At 36.1% G+C, this 16317-nt stretch overlaps 1 protein-coding gene across 5 annotated transcripts in view; it reads left to right on the top strand.

Annotated features, from left to right (window-relative positions):
* The window catches only part of ABCB1 (ATP binding cassette subfamily B member 1), a 55508-nt gene that overhangs the window by 19612 nt on the left and 19579 nt on the right, over window positions 1-16317 (top strand). For all 5 annotated transcript variants that reach the window (XM_014952958.1, XM_014952962.1, XM_014952957.1 and 2 more), the window contains 11 exons: window positions 3594-3785; window positions 4508-4679; window positions 5647-5771; window positions 6519-6690; window positions 8399-8512; window positions 9526-9636; window positions 10742-10867; window positions 11055-11258; window positions 11643-11813; window positions 14151-14312; window positions 15897-16079. In XM_014952958.1, coding sequence (XP_014808444.1) covers window positions 3594-3785; window positions 4508-4679; window positions 5647-5771; window positions 6519-6690; window positions 8399-8512; window positions 9526-9636; window positions 10742-10867; window positions 11055-11258; window positions 11643-11813; window positions 14151-14312; window positions 15897-16079 — 1732 coding nt within the window. The remainder of the gene's footprint in view (window positions 1-3593; window positions 3786-4507; window positions 4680-5646; window positions 5772-6518; window positions 6691-8398; window positions 8513-9525; window positions 9637-10741; window positions 10868-11054; window positions 11259-11642; window positions 11814-14150; window positions 14313-15896; window positions 16080-16317) is intronic.

Genomic DNA, 16317 nt, shown 5'->3' with positions numbered 1-16317 from the left:
TAGGCACACATTTCCACTCAAGCCATTCTTCTCTCACGGATGTTTTATATACTCTAAACAACATGAAAGCAATGGTTGTTTGAATAATGTATGTAACTAAAGATTTACAAATGAGATTATTGGAGGCACTGATTCTTGAACATTCCCAGCCATTCCCAACAATTTCCCTGTAATCTCTTGCTCTCATGTATCCCACCCTCTTTTCAGGGGTGCTCTGTGTCCCAATGCCATCTGCATTTCCTTCCTTCCTTCTTTTCCTCTGAGTTTATAAACAGTAGAAAATGCAAAAAAAAATATATTGATTAATATCCATCGATTCCTTAAGCTATGATGATTCACTGATAAAAAGCAGAATTAAAATTGCTAGATGATACCTACTTTTCTGCCAAAGCCTTAAGTTCTAGACTACAGAAAAAACAGAGATAGATTATATACAACCTTAAATCTAGGATTCTAGAGATGGCAATAGCAGAAGACGATAGTCAGCAGGTGCTTCTGCTACAAAACTTCATAAAGAAAAGGGCAAATAAGATGTCAATAGATGTGTTTTGTTTATGGGCTTTATTAACCACTGTCCATGGACTTGGTTTATGCACGATGTCTAAAGTTCACGCACATCTTCTTGGACCCCTTCAGCTTCTTTTCTTCAGGTTGAAGTCTGTTCCTCATTAGGTATTGAAAAACATCTGAAATCTCAGGATTGCTGATGTGGTCTTCAAGGCAATTGTCTTTTCTCCTCGGAGCGGCTTTCAATCCATTCTCTGCCCAGCCTGTATTTGTGTTTGGGATTGCTCCAACCCAGGTGCAGGACCTTGCACTTGGTGTGGTTGAATTTCATGAGGTTTACACAGGCCCACCTCTCAAGCCTCTCCAGGTTCCTCTGGATGTCCAGGTTCACTCCAGAGATAAGGCATTTGCTGTAGTAACTCTTGCTGTTTTATATTGAATTGCATTATCATTTCTGATAACAGTGGACTTTAAACTCATAGATCATTTAGATTAAGTAGTTAAGTTTCTAATTTAAAAAAAAAAATTAAAACAAAAATCTGTTTCCCTCAAAGAAAAGGTTCTTGACCTTAAAATCAATGAGCAAGGGCTGGTTAGGAAAAGGCTGTTCCTTAGAAATTAAGAACTCATATGTAATGAGAATGAACTGGCAGGGAGTTGGCAATTGTGTTTTGTAAGAGCTTATGGACACAGAAAGTTTCTTGCTCCTGCAACATTTTTGTCAGTTAGTCTCTGACATGAATGCACGTAGTGCATACACAGCTTTAGTAGAATATACTTGTGCCCAGTTATTTGAAAGCAAAATTGAAGGCAAAATTGCAGAACAAAATAATTTGTGTATGGGTGAAGTGAAACAGCTTTAAAATCAACATATTTTCCTTTTCTTTTTTCTACTTAAGCATATCTAACCTGTATTTTAAGAGCAGGATGTACTAGAATTACACAAAGTATTACTGACCCTTATTAGCATGAGTAGTGTGTAAATTAACGTGTAAATTAAGTCTTTTAGAGCAACGGCCAATCAGAAATCTTTCTGATTACAGGTTTGAGATTCATTTAATCCCTGAACTCCTGTCACGTCCTCTCAACTAGAATCAATAGGAATCCTCCCACTGTTCCCAGTGGGCTAGTGTCTAGAAGTCACTCCTGTGACAGTGTCTTTGAGGCAGATCTGTTATGAACATCATGCATGCTACCTTGTCTGTTAGACATTAACTTTGACAGGACAAGTAAGAATAAAAAGCAGCCTGAGTTTCTCTTTAGAAACAAATTGTTGAATGAAAGTGCAAGTACTTATTATCAGCAGAGGAGCAGGTTCTCTTTTCTGAAGGTCCTGGACAGAGCCTTGAGTTCGCGTGTTCACTGCTCTGCAGACGATGCTGTTGGTACCTCCCCTCTGTTTCTCTGAGAACACCTGCCAGCAGGTCAAATAATAAAAACTGTTTACAAGGACAAAGTTCTCACACAGGTGTGCTCAAGTACTGAACTATACACGTGGACCTGGTTGTGTGTGTTACTCAAACAACAGTTTGTGTAAAACCCAACTATTTCTCAGGACAAAAAGAGACATTATTTTTCAATGCAGCGAGCATTCACTCTGTAAAGTTTGAGCAGTGAATTTATAGAATATATTTCATCGGCATAGAATCTGGCAGAGAGATCGATCCCTTTTGGTACAATTCGTCATGAAACAAAGTCCATACATAAAATAGACTCTGAAGTGATGTAACATCATAAAGTAATTGTCTAAAGTAATTGCGACTGAATTTTGAAGCAATGCCCTTGTTTTTAGTTTGGTAGTTTCTGTGTGGAGTTTTAATGGAAGTGAAGATGATGGAGGTCAATATTCAACTGACAAGCATTCAGTTAGGCATTAACCCATTTTTATTAAACAGTTTAGATAAAGTTCATTTCATAATGACTATAGTTCCAAAGTCTGCCATACTAAACTGATGGTATCTTAGCCACAAGAAGAGACTGGATTAAAATTTGAAAAGTTTAATCTATAAAGCCATTATCTGCTTTTTTTGAGCAAAGCATTTGCACACAGATTTCTGCAATTTGCTCCTGCCAAGTCTGATGATACAGTTCTAAAGAATAAGTATGCATCATTTACTGTATATGAGTGAAAGTCTTAAGAGGTTTAAAGCTTTCTTCTAATTATTTACTTTTATATGGATGCAGTAGTCTTACAATTACATGAAAGAGACACCACAAATATCTAGCCATTGTTTTTGCTGATGTTTATGATCACGAACAGAATCAGTTCAGTTACATTTTTCTGGTTTAGTTCTGGTTTAAGTTCATCTGTAACTGCTTCTGATGTCAATTCTTAATCAAATAAAATCTGATTTGATTCTGTTTGAATAGTTTAAAACTGTGGTTCAAATTCTTTTCCATTTTGAGAAATATAGTGGTTCACAAATTCCTTAGTTTTGATTTGACACCCAGTTCATGGCACAAAGCTGAATTAATTTAAAAGTAAAATATCAGTTTTAAATTAAATAAAGAGCAAAAGTATTTTTGATCTAATGGCGTTTGCTTGTAATAGATGTAATGCTGTAATCTCAAATTGGTAAATATTTATAGCATGCATGCATATATATTTATATAGACAAGGATGTTATATGATGTGTATGTGTGAGTATAGGTATGTATGATTAGGTCTGTCTATATGTGTTAAAACAAAAATGTTATGAAGTGTGGGGGAATTACGCATTAAAGTGAAAATCTAAAATATAGTTCTTAAATATTCTTATGAGAATAATATACCAACAACAAGGAAAAGTAATTCCTGTCTAACAATAGCTTCAATCAGTTTATTGTGTATGTAAAAACTGATAAATACTACTCATAGAAAACTTAACAATAGCTTCAATCAGTTTATTGTGTATCTAAAAACTGATGATAAATACTACTCATAGAAAACCTGTGGAATTTTACAGAGAAGTATAAACTCTAGTAGTAGTATATAAACTCTATTTTGGGCCTGAAACTGAAGAAGCAAGCTAAATACAAGCTAAATACAGACTAGTGAGGCAATTAAAACTAATGTCAGAGGTTCCTGCCTTTTTTGTTTCTTTCAGATATGCATACTACTATTCTGGAATAGCAGCTGGTGTTCTTCTTGCTGCTTATATCCAAACTTCATTTTGGACGCTAGCAGCAGGCCGGCAAATAAAAAAAATTAGAGAAAAATTTTTTCATGCGATTATGAGACAGGAAATTGGATGGTTTGATGTAAATGATGTGGGAGAACTTAACACTCGTCTTCTAGAGTAAGTATAATATACCTTTCCCAATGTTATTTTATGTTATTAAGCATGTATGAGTTACTAATATTTTTATTTTTAAATTGAATTATTTCATTGTGAAATTAAATTTCATTGTGAAATTAAATTTAATTATTTCATTGTGAAATGAAGTTTTCAGGTTTTCTAATGGAGAGTTTCAGAGACTAACTTATAATACTTGTGATACTGGACTGTCCCAAGAATACCAGAACAGCATTTAGATAAGTTCCCTTGAACTCTAAGGATGACTAAAGCCCAGCCCATGAGATTACCCCACGAGGTGAAAACAGTTCATTTCTGTGCCTGGAGACTGAGCAAAGGTGCCAGCTGGCCCTGGCAGCCTGAACTGCTTTAATTGCATGACAAGCTATTCCTTCCTCTTTGCCTATGTGAAAGGTTTTGGGTTTTCTTCCCAGATACCCCATAGTTTCCAAACAGATCAAAAATTTGAAAATAAGAAACTTTGCACTCTAGGCAGAATTTCAACCTTTCCAGACAAAAATGGATTTATAGCAGTACATTTTCACAAGAAATACAACATTTTCCTTGACCACACTCTATACTACTCTATCTTGAAACAAAATGTTTTGGGGAAGTAATCAAATAATAAAGATCCTCCTCTACACAGATGTCCATGTAATGAACTTGAAAAGTTTTCTTGTTCTTTTTACATTTTCCTTCCTGTCTGGATGTAATTTGTTTTTCAGTGATGTCTCCAAGATTAATGAAGGAATAGGTGACAAAATTGGCTTGCTTGTTCAAGCGGTAACAACATTTGCAACAGGATTCATCGTTGGTCTCATCAGAGGATGGAAATTAACCCTTGTAATACTAGCAGTCAGTCCTGTACTGGGGCTTTCAGCAGCCATCTGGGCAAAGGTCAGTTAACATACAGTCATTGTCAGGTTTTATATTAATGAGAGATAATGAAATAAATCTACATATCTGTAATTCTTGCTGTTAGAATATATTGCTTAGAATTGCTTTAGACAACATCTATGTCTGTAAGCTCTTAGATTAACTGTATATAAGTACCCTCATGTAATTTGAATATTATAATTCCCATAAATTGGACGGACTTGTTTGATTTGAAGCTGTTTCCGCCAATATAATGTATTTTCATATAGAAAAAAGAAAGCAAGATATATGAGCAGAATCCACACCTGTAACTGTTAAACTTCACCCACATGAGTACTTCTCTTTTGAAAGAAATAACTGCACCTCCTGAAAAATAAGTGAACAAATTAAACCAAGCCTTTGTCTCAAACAGAGTTTCTATTCAGAGTTGCTAACAGCTTTGGTAAGAAATTTCAGACAGATGTAGGTGAGAGAAGTACCCAATTACCATGGGATTGGAGTCACTTACATTTGTAGTTTGGAAGCCTTCAGATTTTTATAGTATTTTACCTCCCTTATATTTTGAAGATTGATATAAGCCTTCTTTTTCTTGCGGAAGAAGTAGTAGTAGGTAAGCATGTGCTACATATGTCTCGTGGCCAATTAATGTAAGCTAAAGAGCCCTCTGGCTAAGACAGCTAGAGATGAGAATAGGCTGAGGAGCTCTGCCTGAGGAGAACCACACAAGCCCAGTATAAGTAGTTAGATCTCCTGTAATGGGTGAAAGCAGAGTGGAAAATCCAGCCCTTAGTTGTTGAGAATAGGCAATGTTGAGTTATTTGACTGAATTCATAATGTACTTAAAAGGAATGAGTGGACATTCTGCACTCATACATAATATAATCAAAAGGCTTCATATTAGATGAGAGTAACTGTGATAAAAGCCATTATGAAGTGCTTGAGCTCGTTCTGTTTTTTTTTCAAGTCAAAATATTTGATCCTGTATTAGGTTCTCTCTGCTTTCACTGACAAAGAACAAGCTGCATATGCAAAAGCAGGTGCTGTTGCAGAGGAAGTTCTGGGAGCAGTCCGTACTGTAATAGCTTTTGGAGGACAAGAAAAAGAAATTAAAAGGTAAGAACAATCAGCTGATTTTAAAGTACTTGCTTCAGATGGTTTGAAATTTTCTTGTATCTTTGTTGTTTAAAGTCTGTCAAAACAAGTAAGTATTGTGCTTCCTGCATTTTTAGGTAACGGGAAATTGTCTGTTACAGGCTAGTTTCACTACGTGTTGAAAGACAATTAGTTATTTTTCTAGAAAATGACAAAATAATTGGAGATATACTGTCTCTACTCTAGAAAGTGTACAAACTACTTTAAACATCACACCGTGAGAGCTTTAGACCAGAAAAAAGGCCCTGCCATAAGAAGAGCTGATGGTATCCTTGGTAATCTGATTACTCAGTAGTTGCTGTGAAGGTACTAATAAACAATATCTCTATTTTCACTATGCTATAAAACATCATTCTTGTGATATATTTTAACCTTTTATCTTAAGCTAACAACAATAATCTCAAAACCTGTCATGAATGGTTCATGATCAAAGTTCACTGACCTGTGAGGCATCTTGAATGCCAGTCCCTGAACTGCAATGCCCTTTTTTTTCTGTACACCAGGTGGACTGATGTTGACCTTTTTAGAGTTACCTTAAATTCTCTGTGCCTGACTGCCAGGCTTACCTTTGTACAGTCTTAGGGTTATATATTTTATATATCTTGTACTTTGTGAGTCTTCTTTTTCTAACTCATCCACAAGGGTGTTGTGGTGCTGTGTGCCATGGTGCACACCTGAGTCTATTTTAAACCTCTATCTTTCTTCCAGATACTATAAAAATCTAGAAGATGCAAAAAAGATTGGAATAAAAAAGGCCATTACATCTAATATTTCTATGGGTGCTGCTTTCTTACTCATATATGCATCATATGCACTGGCCTTCTGGTATGGAACTACTTTGGTCATAGCTGATGATTACACTATTGGCAATGTTCTTACAGTAAGTATTAATGAGTCAATTTCCAATAATAGTGAGAAATACTAAGGGAAATACATTAAAGTGTATTTTTGGAACTTATTTGAGTTTAATAAGAGTTATGTGCCAAGATTGGCAAAATAACATCCCTTGTTCTTAACAAAAAGATTCTCACCACAATAGTCTACACATTGTTTCTATAGAATCTCAAAAGCCACATTGAGCCAAATAAAACGTGTATTACTTCACACTGTTTCGATATCTTTTCAAACTTCCATAAGATCAGACTGATATAAAAACAGTTCAATCAAAACCTGAAGTACTGTAGCCTTCATAGTTGCTATTTCTTTGCAGACTTGTGGGGCCAAATGTCTTTTCAGAACGCAGAGGCAAATGGAGTTTTTTTAGCTGTTGTGTGGTCTAAGTAGATCATATTATTGATACTTTTCTTATATTTTGCTCCATAAGAGCTTGGAATCACTTAGTATTTTTAGAGATCAAGGGGGAGAAAAAATATACTTTTGATTAGGAAATATGTCACCAACTAACCAAAGAAAGAAAACCGTAACTCATAAGTCATAATTTAAATTCTTCTCTTGATGTGACAACCATTCTAGTCTCATATGAGTTATCAATTCTTCTCTTGATGTGACAACCATTCTAGTTTCATATGAGTGATAACAAATATAGTAAGAAGAATAACTTTGTTAACTGTGATGAAACCCAGCCAGGGGACACTACATATATATATATATATTTTTTTTTTAAACTACCTGTTTTATTTATGAATCACTCAAGTTTGTGAAGAATGGCTCTGATATGTGTTATTGCTCTTTTGAACCTGCCTCATTCTTTTCAAAGGCAGGCTGGCATAGAGAACCTCTCAGTGAGGTTGATGCCCTTGTGTGTGATTTTTTCTCAGTTTGAAGTATTTGCAGTTTCTGTTCTCTATGTTGTAGTTCATTCAAATGATGTTTTTATAACATGAAAAGGAGGGTGTTGCCTTATTAGGTATCATGTCTGTGAATGGCCACTGTTGGAGAAAAGATGCTGGGTGTAATGGGCCTTTGCTCTGACGTATTAAGGCTCTTATTATGATCTCTGTTTGAACAGGGAGTTTTTATTATTTTTTGGTACTAGATGAAAGCAATAAACTATGCTTCCTTGAGAAAATAATATGTTTTCCTTTTTCTGTTTTCTTCTTGTTTGCTTGCACTCACTCTCTTTCATTCCAGCAGAGGCAACCTTTATTACTTTGTGATGCAGAAGTTGCATTTGTATACTTCTATTTCCCTGTCACTTTGAAAGCGGAATTAGAGTGCTTTACATATCTGGTTTTGTTCTGTTTGAAGACATGCAATATACTTTCTGGTCTTTGGAACATCTTTCACCAAAGAATTAGAACAATAAATCCTTAGACATCAAGTGTAATTACACATTTTTTGGCATTGATTTGGCAGGTCTCGGTCACTTTTTCACGTCTTGCCAATCTGTTTGCAACAGTCACATTGTGCAGGAACTCAGTTTGCAGCTGAGTCTTAAAAAGCCCTTTTCTTAATATTATTCTCTGTTCAAGAGAGAGTCTTTCATTTTTTTCTTTAATTCTAGATTTTTTAAACTTCTGTTAACAGGCTTGGAGACTCCTGACCCGAAGATATCTAATGTAAATGCATAAATGTAATTCTCTGCTTCTGTAAGAATTGATATAAGTCACCACAAACATTTCTTTCAGGTCTTTTTCTCTGTATTGATTGGAGCTTTCAGTATTGGACAGACTGCTCCAAGCATAGAGGCATTTGCGAGTGCGAGAGGAGCTGCCTATGCAATCTTTAACATCATAGACAATGTGAGTATCTTTCCCTCACTCTCATTCCAAAAGTGAGAGACACTTCTTTTTAAAGTACAAGCACTATTTATACACATGAAATCAGTAAGAGTAAATAACAGTGTGTAAAATAAGCAGAAATATAAATAAAAAAGCAGGTAGAATGTGTAATTATTAGTCAGTACCTTTTCGTCTTCTAGAGTTATCAGTTCTTGCTTCAAAGGTGAAAGTACTGGATCTGTGAATCACTCGTGTTGGAGGTATCCTCTGATGTTTGTATCATGAAGGGCATATCTATGGTGCTATATAGATATGTGATTGCAGCGGATGTAGGGATATGAGCACAGGTTTCAAGGCTACAGTGCATCAGTTTTGGCAAATCAGTGAAACACAACCTGATAATCTGGATATCTTGTATGCCAAGAGAGTCTGCAATCAGGGAAGCTGTTATTTTGCTAGCTAGTGAAGCTCTGTGAAATACAATTGCACGTTTTGGGTTATTGTTAAGACATGCTTTGAGTTCTAGACCCACCCTGGATAGAAACAAAACCAGTGATAATTAAATACTCTGTTTCTGCTTTGTGATCAGTGGATTGGTTCTTTCTCACACAAAGCATTTCAGCAGAAAGGGCAAAGCTATAAATGAAAAAAATATGAACAGCTTATTAGAGATGATCTGCTCAGGTTAATCGTCACAGTTTTAAAGACAATGTACTAAATTCACACAAAAACTTAAATGGAGAAATTATTGAAGTATTCTTGCATGAGCAGATCATCAGTGTAGTAATGAGACAGCAAAGCACCATGCAATTTACATGTTTCATAAATCTCACCTAAATTACTTTAAAATTACATTTAACACAATGAAGGACTCCTTTATGAAAAAAAAACATAAGGAAATAAGCTGGGGCTCACCTAAATTACTTTAAAATTACATTTAACATCTCTTCAGAGCAATGAAGGACTCCTTTATGAAAAAAACCATAAGGAAATAAGCTGGGTTTTTTTGTTTTTGTTTTATTTCATTTGCACAGGAACCTCAAATTGACAGTTATTCAGAAACAGGTTACAAACCAGACCACATTAAAGGGAACTTGGAATTCCAAAATGTTTATTTCAACTATCCATCCAGACCAGATATTGAGGTACTGTAAATGAAACTTTATACATATTACAGTTAAACAGGTGGATCATTTGTTAGGAAAAAGAAGTCAAAAGTTGAAATGTGAAAATTTAATAATTCAAAGTTGTTTCTCTAATTTATATGAAACTATCTTCCCATTACAGTGATTTTAGCCAGAATTATTTACACCTGATAAATATTCTGAACATTTTTCTAAATATTCAGTCTAAAGCTATACTCAGTGTGGCTATATGATAAAATGTAAAGATTTATTGCTATCAGAATCTTAATTTATGCATCTAACTCATGTTTGTGTAATAATAATAATGAGATAGTGGGTTTCAAAAGTACTTGCAATGCAGCTCTGTTAAGATTGTATCTAAACCAGTTAAAGAAAGCAGATCCACTAAGGACTTGTTATATATGCAAAAAAGAGCAATTACATGGCACCAAAGAGCTACATTTACCATTGGTAAGAGTCCCATGAAAGGCAAAACTTTGTATTTTCAATGGTTGTGAAATACTATATTTTATGCTATCTAGTACAAAAAGGTCATATATCATGCAATGAAATGTCACCATTGTAAAGAAGTCCCACCAGCAATTCCAATCAAAAGAGGAAAAATTAAAAGTACTTCAAGGTTACTGAAATGACATTTCCTCCAAAACAATGTAGAATATATTCTGAAACTTTTAACTGTGACTTTTACTGTACAATAGTTTTCCTGTAGCATTAAAGAAAATTCCATGGTGCATTAAAGAAAAAAGCAAGGCAATATAAAATCGAAATATTGCATCATATTGTTTCTATGTTATATTTTTGTTATGGGTAGTAATCTTATTACTGTTATTTTGTCATATGAAGTGGTTCATGATATGGGTAATTGTGAAGTGTGTTTTATAATATAATATTGATACTGGACCAGTTGTGATATAAGTATGAAGAAAATTAAGGTGAAGTAATTAGTTACCCCAAAATTAAATTCATATGTTTATAAATTTTATTTTGTATCAGATTCTGCTATAAGTACAGAGGACATTTTATTGTTGTCTTTAGAGTTTCTTCAAATCTTCACTGACATTTTTACTGTCTGTGATGGTTTTGGTCACCTTTCTTACATGTGCAGATACTGAAGGGCCTGAATCTCAAGATCAGCTGTGGGCAGACGGTGGCCCTGGTGGGTGGCAGCGGCTGTGGGAAAAGTACAACTGTTCAGCTCATCCAGAGGTTCTACGATCCCAGGGAAGGCACGGTAAGATCCCTCAAGGGAGAGGACTGCTCTGTGTGTCCCAGCTGTTGCAAGTCTAGTTCTGGCCTCACTGCCCTTGTTCCAATGACATGGTAAATAGTCCCCTAAAAAGGCTCGGGGAAACCTGGCCAGAGAGGTTCCTTGACCACAACACTCAGTGAACAGTTTTTGTCTGCTTCCTTGTGTTCAGGTGACCATTGACGGGCAGGATATTAAGACCTTAAACGTAAGATATCTACGGGAGATTATTGGTGTGGTGAATCAGGAGCCCGTGCTCTTTGCTACTACCATTGCCGAAAATATCCGTTACGGTCGTGAGGACGTCACCATGGAAGAGATTGAAAAAGCTACGAAGGAAGCAAATGCCTATGACTTCATCATGAAGCTACCCCACGTAAGCAAACCAGCTGTCCTGCTGAAAAAATTAATCCTATAGCTTCTTGTGCCAAATAGTTCTTTAGAATGGATTCTTATAAAGAGAGGCAGCTATTTTCCAGAGCTGTGAATATGCAAAGCTTCCTCATAACTTTTGAGAATAATGTGAATTTTAAGTCTTTAGGTAATGACTTGATGAGCATTTGAAGAACTATTCAAATTCCAGGGCCACAAACAATGAGGCAGCTCTGGCCAAGCGGGTGTTTCTCCTGCAGTGTTTCAGAGGAAGGAGAAGGTGCCGCCGGGGTTCCCAACACTGATGTGCCTTTTCTTTACACTGCCTTTCTTTGGTGAAAGGACTGTGCCACAGAATGTTTTGGAAATGTGTGTGGTTGTCTTGTAGAAGTTTGAGACCGTGGTTGGAGAAAGAGGGGCACAGCTGAGTGGAGGCCAGAAGCAGAGAATAGCCATTGCCCGAGCTCTGGTTCGCAACCCTAAAATTCTTCTGCTTGATGAGGCAACGTCAGCTTTGGACACTGAGAGTGAATCCGTTGTGCAGGCAGCACTGGACAAGGTCAGTAGTGTTCTGAAATGATGCAGGTAAGCAGGAGCCTAACACTTTTTTCCAGACGTTTGTTGAAAGAGTTCCAAGAAATAGAGACCCTTAAAACACAAAAAAACTTGGTTTTGCCATTATATTCTTTGTGCAGAGAATTTTTGGGATCCTGCAGGGATTACTGAGAGGAATCTTGTTTCAAGTGAGAAGATGGAATTATATTTTCTGCATTATTAAGCTTCAATCAATATTTTCTTGGTGCAAATGCCATCCCCTATGATTATCTGTCTTAGACATGCCTGCTGTTGTCAGGGACCTACTTAATTAACTTGTGTTTAAGCCTGGCAGACGAAGTAAGTGCTACCAGCATGTTGTAAGTGATTGTAGCAGGAACTTGACAGGAAACACTTCAAAGAACCATTTGCTTCAGTTAACATGCATACGTCTAGGTGCTTGCTTTGTTCTTGGAGTAGAGCTGTATCACCGAGGGACAGCTGATCCCTAGTGCAACTCAGGAGTCTCTATATTCGTGGTGGGACTCCACCCCTAAATGGTATTCTGAATTTACTCAACTGGATTCTGCTGGGGTCCTGTAATGCTTCCTGCTGGTGTTGGATAAAGACAGTTTGAGGAGAATTATTAATGGAAACAGGCTTAATAGAGAAGTTATTTGTCTAGCTTTGCTTGGTCACATTATCTTATAAATTTGGATTCTCACAAACATTTGGAGAAAACATAGGGAATCATAGAACAGTTTGGGCCGGAAGAGAGCTTTAAAGATCATCTAGGCAAACCCCTCTGCCATGGATCGGGACATTTTTCACAAGATCAGGTTGCTCAAAGCCCTGTCCAACCTAATTTTGAATACTTCCAATGATGAAGAACCCACAACTTCTATGGGCAACCTGTTCCCTCATTGTAAAAAATTTCTTCCTTATATCCAATTGAAACCTACTCTCTTTTGGTTTAAAACCGTAATTTATTCTCCTGTCTCTCCAGGCCCCGATAAAAGGTCTCTCTGCGCCTATCTTATAAGCTCCCTTCATATACCGAAAGGCCACAATAAGGTCTCCCCAGAGCCTTCACTATGCCAGGCTGAACAACCTCATCTCTCTTAGTCTTCATAGGAGAGGTCTTTCAGCCCTCTGGTCATTTTTGCGGTCCAGCTCTGGACCCACTGCAGAGCTGGATGCAGTACTCCAGCTGGGGTCTCACCAGAGTGGAGTAGAGGGGGAGAATCACCTCCCTCAACTTGCTGCCCACACTTCTTTTGATGCAGCCCAAGATACAATTGGCTTTCTGAGCTGCAAGTGCAAATAGTTGGCTAATAACTGATTTTTCATCCACCTGTATTCCCAAGTCCTCCTCTGCTGAGCTGCTTCCTTCGTCCCTCAGTCTGTACTGATATTGAGGATTACCCTGGCCAAGGGGCAGGGCCTTGCACTTGACCTTTTTAAACTTTGTAAGGTTCACAAGTGCCTACTCCTCAAGCCTGTCAAGGTCCGTCTGGATGCCATCCCTTCCCTCAAGTGAATCAACTGCACCACTCAGCTTGGTGTCATCCGTAAACTTGCCGAGTGTGCGCTCAATCGCATTTATCTATATCAATGATGAAGATATGAATAGTATGGGTCCCAGTGCAGACCCTTGAGGCATGTCACTGAAGATGAACTCCACCCAGGCTCCAAGAAAATTCCACTGCTTGGGATCATTACTTTGATTATTTAAACTAAAAGTTGTTTGATCATTTTAATCCAGTCTGGTAATTAAAACAGCAAGCTGTGACATTTGACACATTACGTGCGATAGGATTGTAAGTATCCAAAGATAGGTAGGTAGTTAAAATGTATTTCACATGAAATTATAGAGAACTTTCTTTTCACTGAAGCTACTTGAGTGGGTATTGACTTAAAGCTTAGAACACTGAAATTCTTTAAATATCAGCGTAAAATATTTTCTAATGCTTCTGAGTATAAATTATCCTTCACAGATTTTAAAGTTTAAATGAACAACTATGAGGTTAATAATAAAAACTTTTAGCATTGTTAAAATTTTAAGATTTGTAATATCATAATATGTTAAAATCTTAAACATTGACTTTTTTTTTTAGATATCTGTGATCCAAATTTGATGGTTTTATGTGCCATAGTCTGTCTCTAATATTAATTTTCATGCTAAAGACTCTATTTCTGATTTAAGGAACTCATTGGAATCGCTTTTTAAATTTTTTTTGAAAGTCACATTTTTCTATGAACAGTTTTAATGTTTCTCTTCGGTCTTACTGAACTCTAATATGAAGATGAACAATTTTTGAATACGCTTAGAAATACTCATATTAAATATTGTTATTTCTAGGCCAGGGAAGGACGCACAACGGTTGTAGTAGCTCATCGACTGTCCACAGTTCGAAATGCGGATCTTATAGCTGTGTTTGAAGGTGGAGTTATCACAGAGCAAGGGAATCATTCCAAATTGCTGGAGAGAAAGGGGATCTACTACAAACTCGTTAACATGCAGGTACTCTTTTCTCGCTAGCTGTTGCCTCATTGTCTTTTTGTATTCCATGCCCATGGTTATTGTGTGCTCGCAGAAGTATGGGGAATCCTGCAGCATATTTTGTTAACACAAAAAAAACCCTACGTACTTTGAAAGTAGAGCAGTATATTGAGAGAGAAGGCCACCACTTTTGACGCTGGACCTATTTAAACCCAGGATGATACATTTTTAATCATCTAGGGATTTAAGCTTAGAAGATTATTCTACATTTTCCTTTCATGCAATTTATGTAGAGCAGCTGACTACAGTAGTTTTCTATTCCATTGCTTGTTCTTAGCCTATGACAAAAGGTAAAATACAGTAGCTGATATGGGAGGAATAGAGCATGCATATTTCAAGCTGTTTAATTATAACATTTCATACTGAATTTCTTTCTGAAGAAAAAAAGGAGTGGAGGAATAGGAGAAAAAGTAAAATAATCCAGCTATGTTGAATGCAAAAATATGTACACTTTTAAACTTAAGTAGCCAGAAATAAAGAGACTGGGAATTAATATAAATATCAGAAATGTGTTAATTATGAAGTGAATAACAGAATACTTTGGTACATTCCAATGTCCCAGGCTACAGTTTGGTTACAGCTGAGCTTCACTGCAGCCTTCTGTGTCACTAGTGTTTTACTGCATAACCACCATGCCCGTTAAATGAACTGAAACATCTCAGTATGTCAGACTGGAAAGAGTAAAACAGACCAATTAAAATTCAGAAAATAACTACAAGTATGCATTTGGTCACCTTAGATTCAGAGTAACTTTGTATTCAAACAAATGTGACAACAGAAAAAATTAGGAAATATAAAATGGAAAGAAAATAAAAAAGAAGACAAAAATTTTAAAAAAAATTAAAAGAAAGCAAAAAAAAGTTCTTTTGATTAGAGGTACAAAAAGCAGTAAGAAATAAAAAACTTTCTGGAAGAAAAAAAAAATCCATGTTGAAAACTTTGAATCCATTAATGTTAAATACCTCAGTTGTGGGTAGACATTTATTTATTCTGTCAAAGAAACTGGCAAAACAACCCCAAAAGTAGGGCTCTGTACCAGAGTGTTCACATTTTTCAGTTAGAATCTATTTTTGACCTCTTTCCATCCTGAACTTCAGTACTACATTTTAAGTCAAGAATTTCTAAGTGTTGTGTGGTAAAGAAGGGTAGTTTTTTCTCACTTCATGAATAAACAGTGTATCCACTGAGAACTCATTCAAAAAAATCCCAAGATGGGTGCAAATGGTTTACACTGAATTTAAAACTCTTTTAGGAGTTAATTCATAAAAAAAGAGTGGCTACTTCCACTCCCCTGCCCTCCACTTAGTTCAGATATTTCCTTGAGAGGTGGGGTACACATATATGAATCAAGCTCTGAGGATAGACATCTACTCAAATATAATGCAGGTTTTCATATCTGCTTTATAGCATTCTATATTGATTTCCCCACATCTCTTTCTACTGAAACAATCAAAGTTACTTTTACTTTGATAACCTAATAATTTTTAAAAGTTCAAAGTAATGTAAGTATAGTTAATCTTAGCATCATGTTCTTTCCTCTATTAGGCAATAGAAGCTGAAGATCCGTCATCAGAAAAACATGAGAATGTACTTAGTGTCAAAAAAAGTGAATCTGAACCAGAATTTGAAGAATCCTTAACAAAGGGATTGAGAAGACGATCAACTCGGAGAAGCATGAAAAAGCCAGGAGCACAAAATGGTGATCCTGATGAGAAAACGAGTTCACCTGTAAGTGTGTTTGCAATGCTGCTTGTGAACTCTGATTCCTTTCAACAAAGTACATTGAAATTAAATTCATTATCCTGCTCTAAAAAGGTACAAGAAGAAGGAGGCATTTGGTAGGGGTGAAAAAAACCCATGAGAATTTTCTAATTCTAAATAACCTATGATAATAATATCCATAACTTGTTTTGTTATTCTCACCATTACAAGGAGGAGTTTATTCTTCAAAATCAATTTGCTATAA

This window comes from Calidris pugnax, unplaced genomic scaffold (genome assembly GCF_001431845.1).
Source record: "Calidris pugnax isolate Ruff unplaced genomic scaffold, ASM143184v1 scaffold181, whole genome shotgun sequence".
In the NCBI taxonomy this organism is placed as follows: Eukaryota; Metazoa; Chordata; class Aves; order Charadriiformes; family Scolopacidae; genus Calidris; species Calidris pugnax.
The sequence above is the reverse complement of the archived record's forward strand: the minus strand, read 5'-3'. Positions and strand labels throughout refer to the sequence as shown.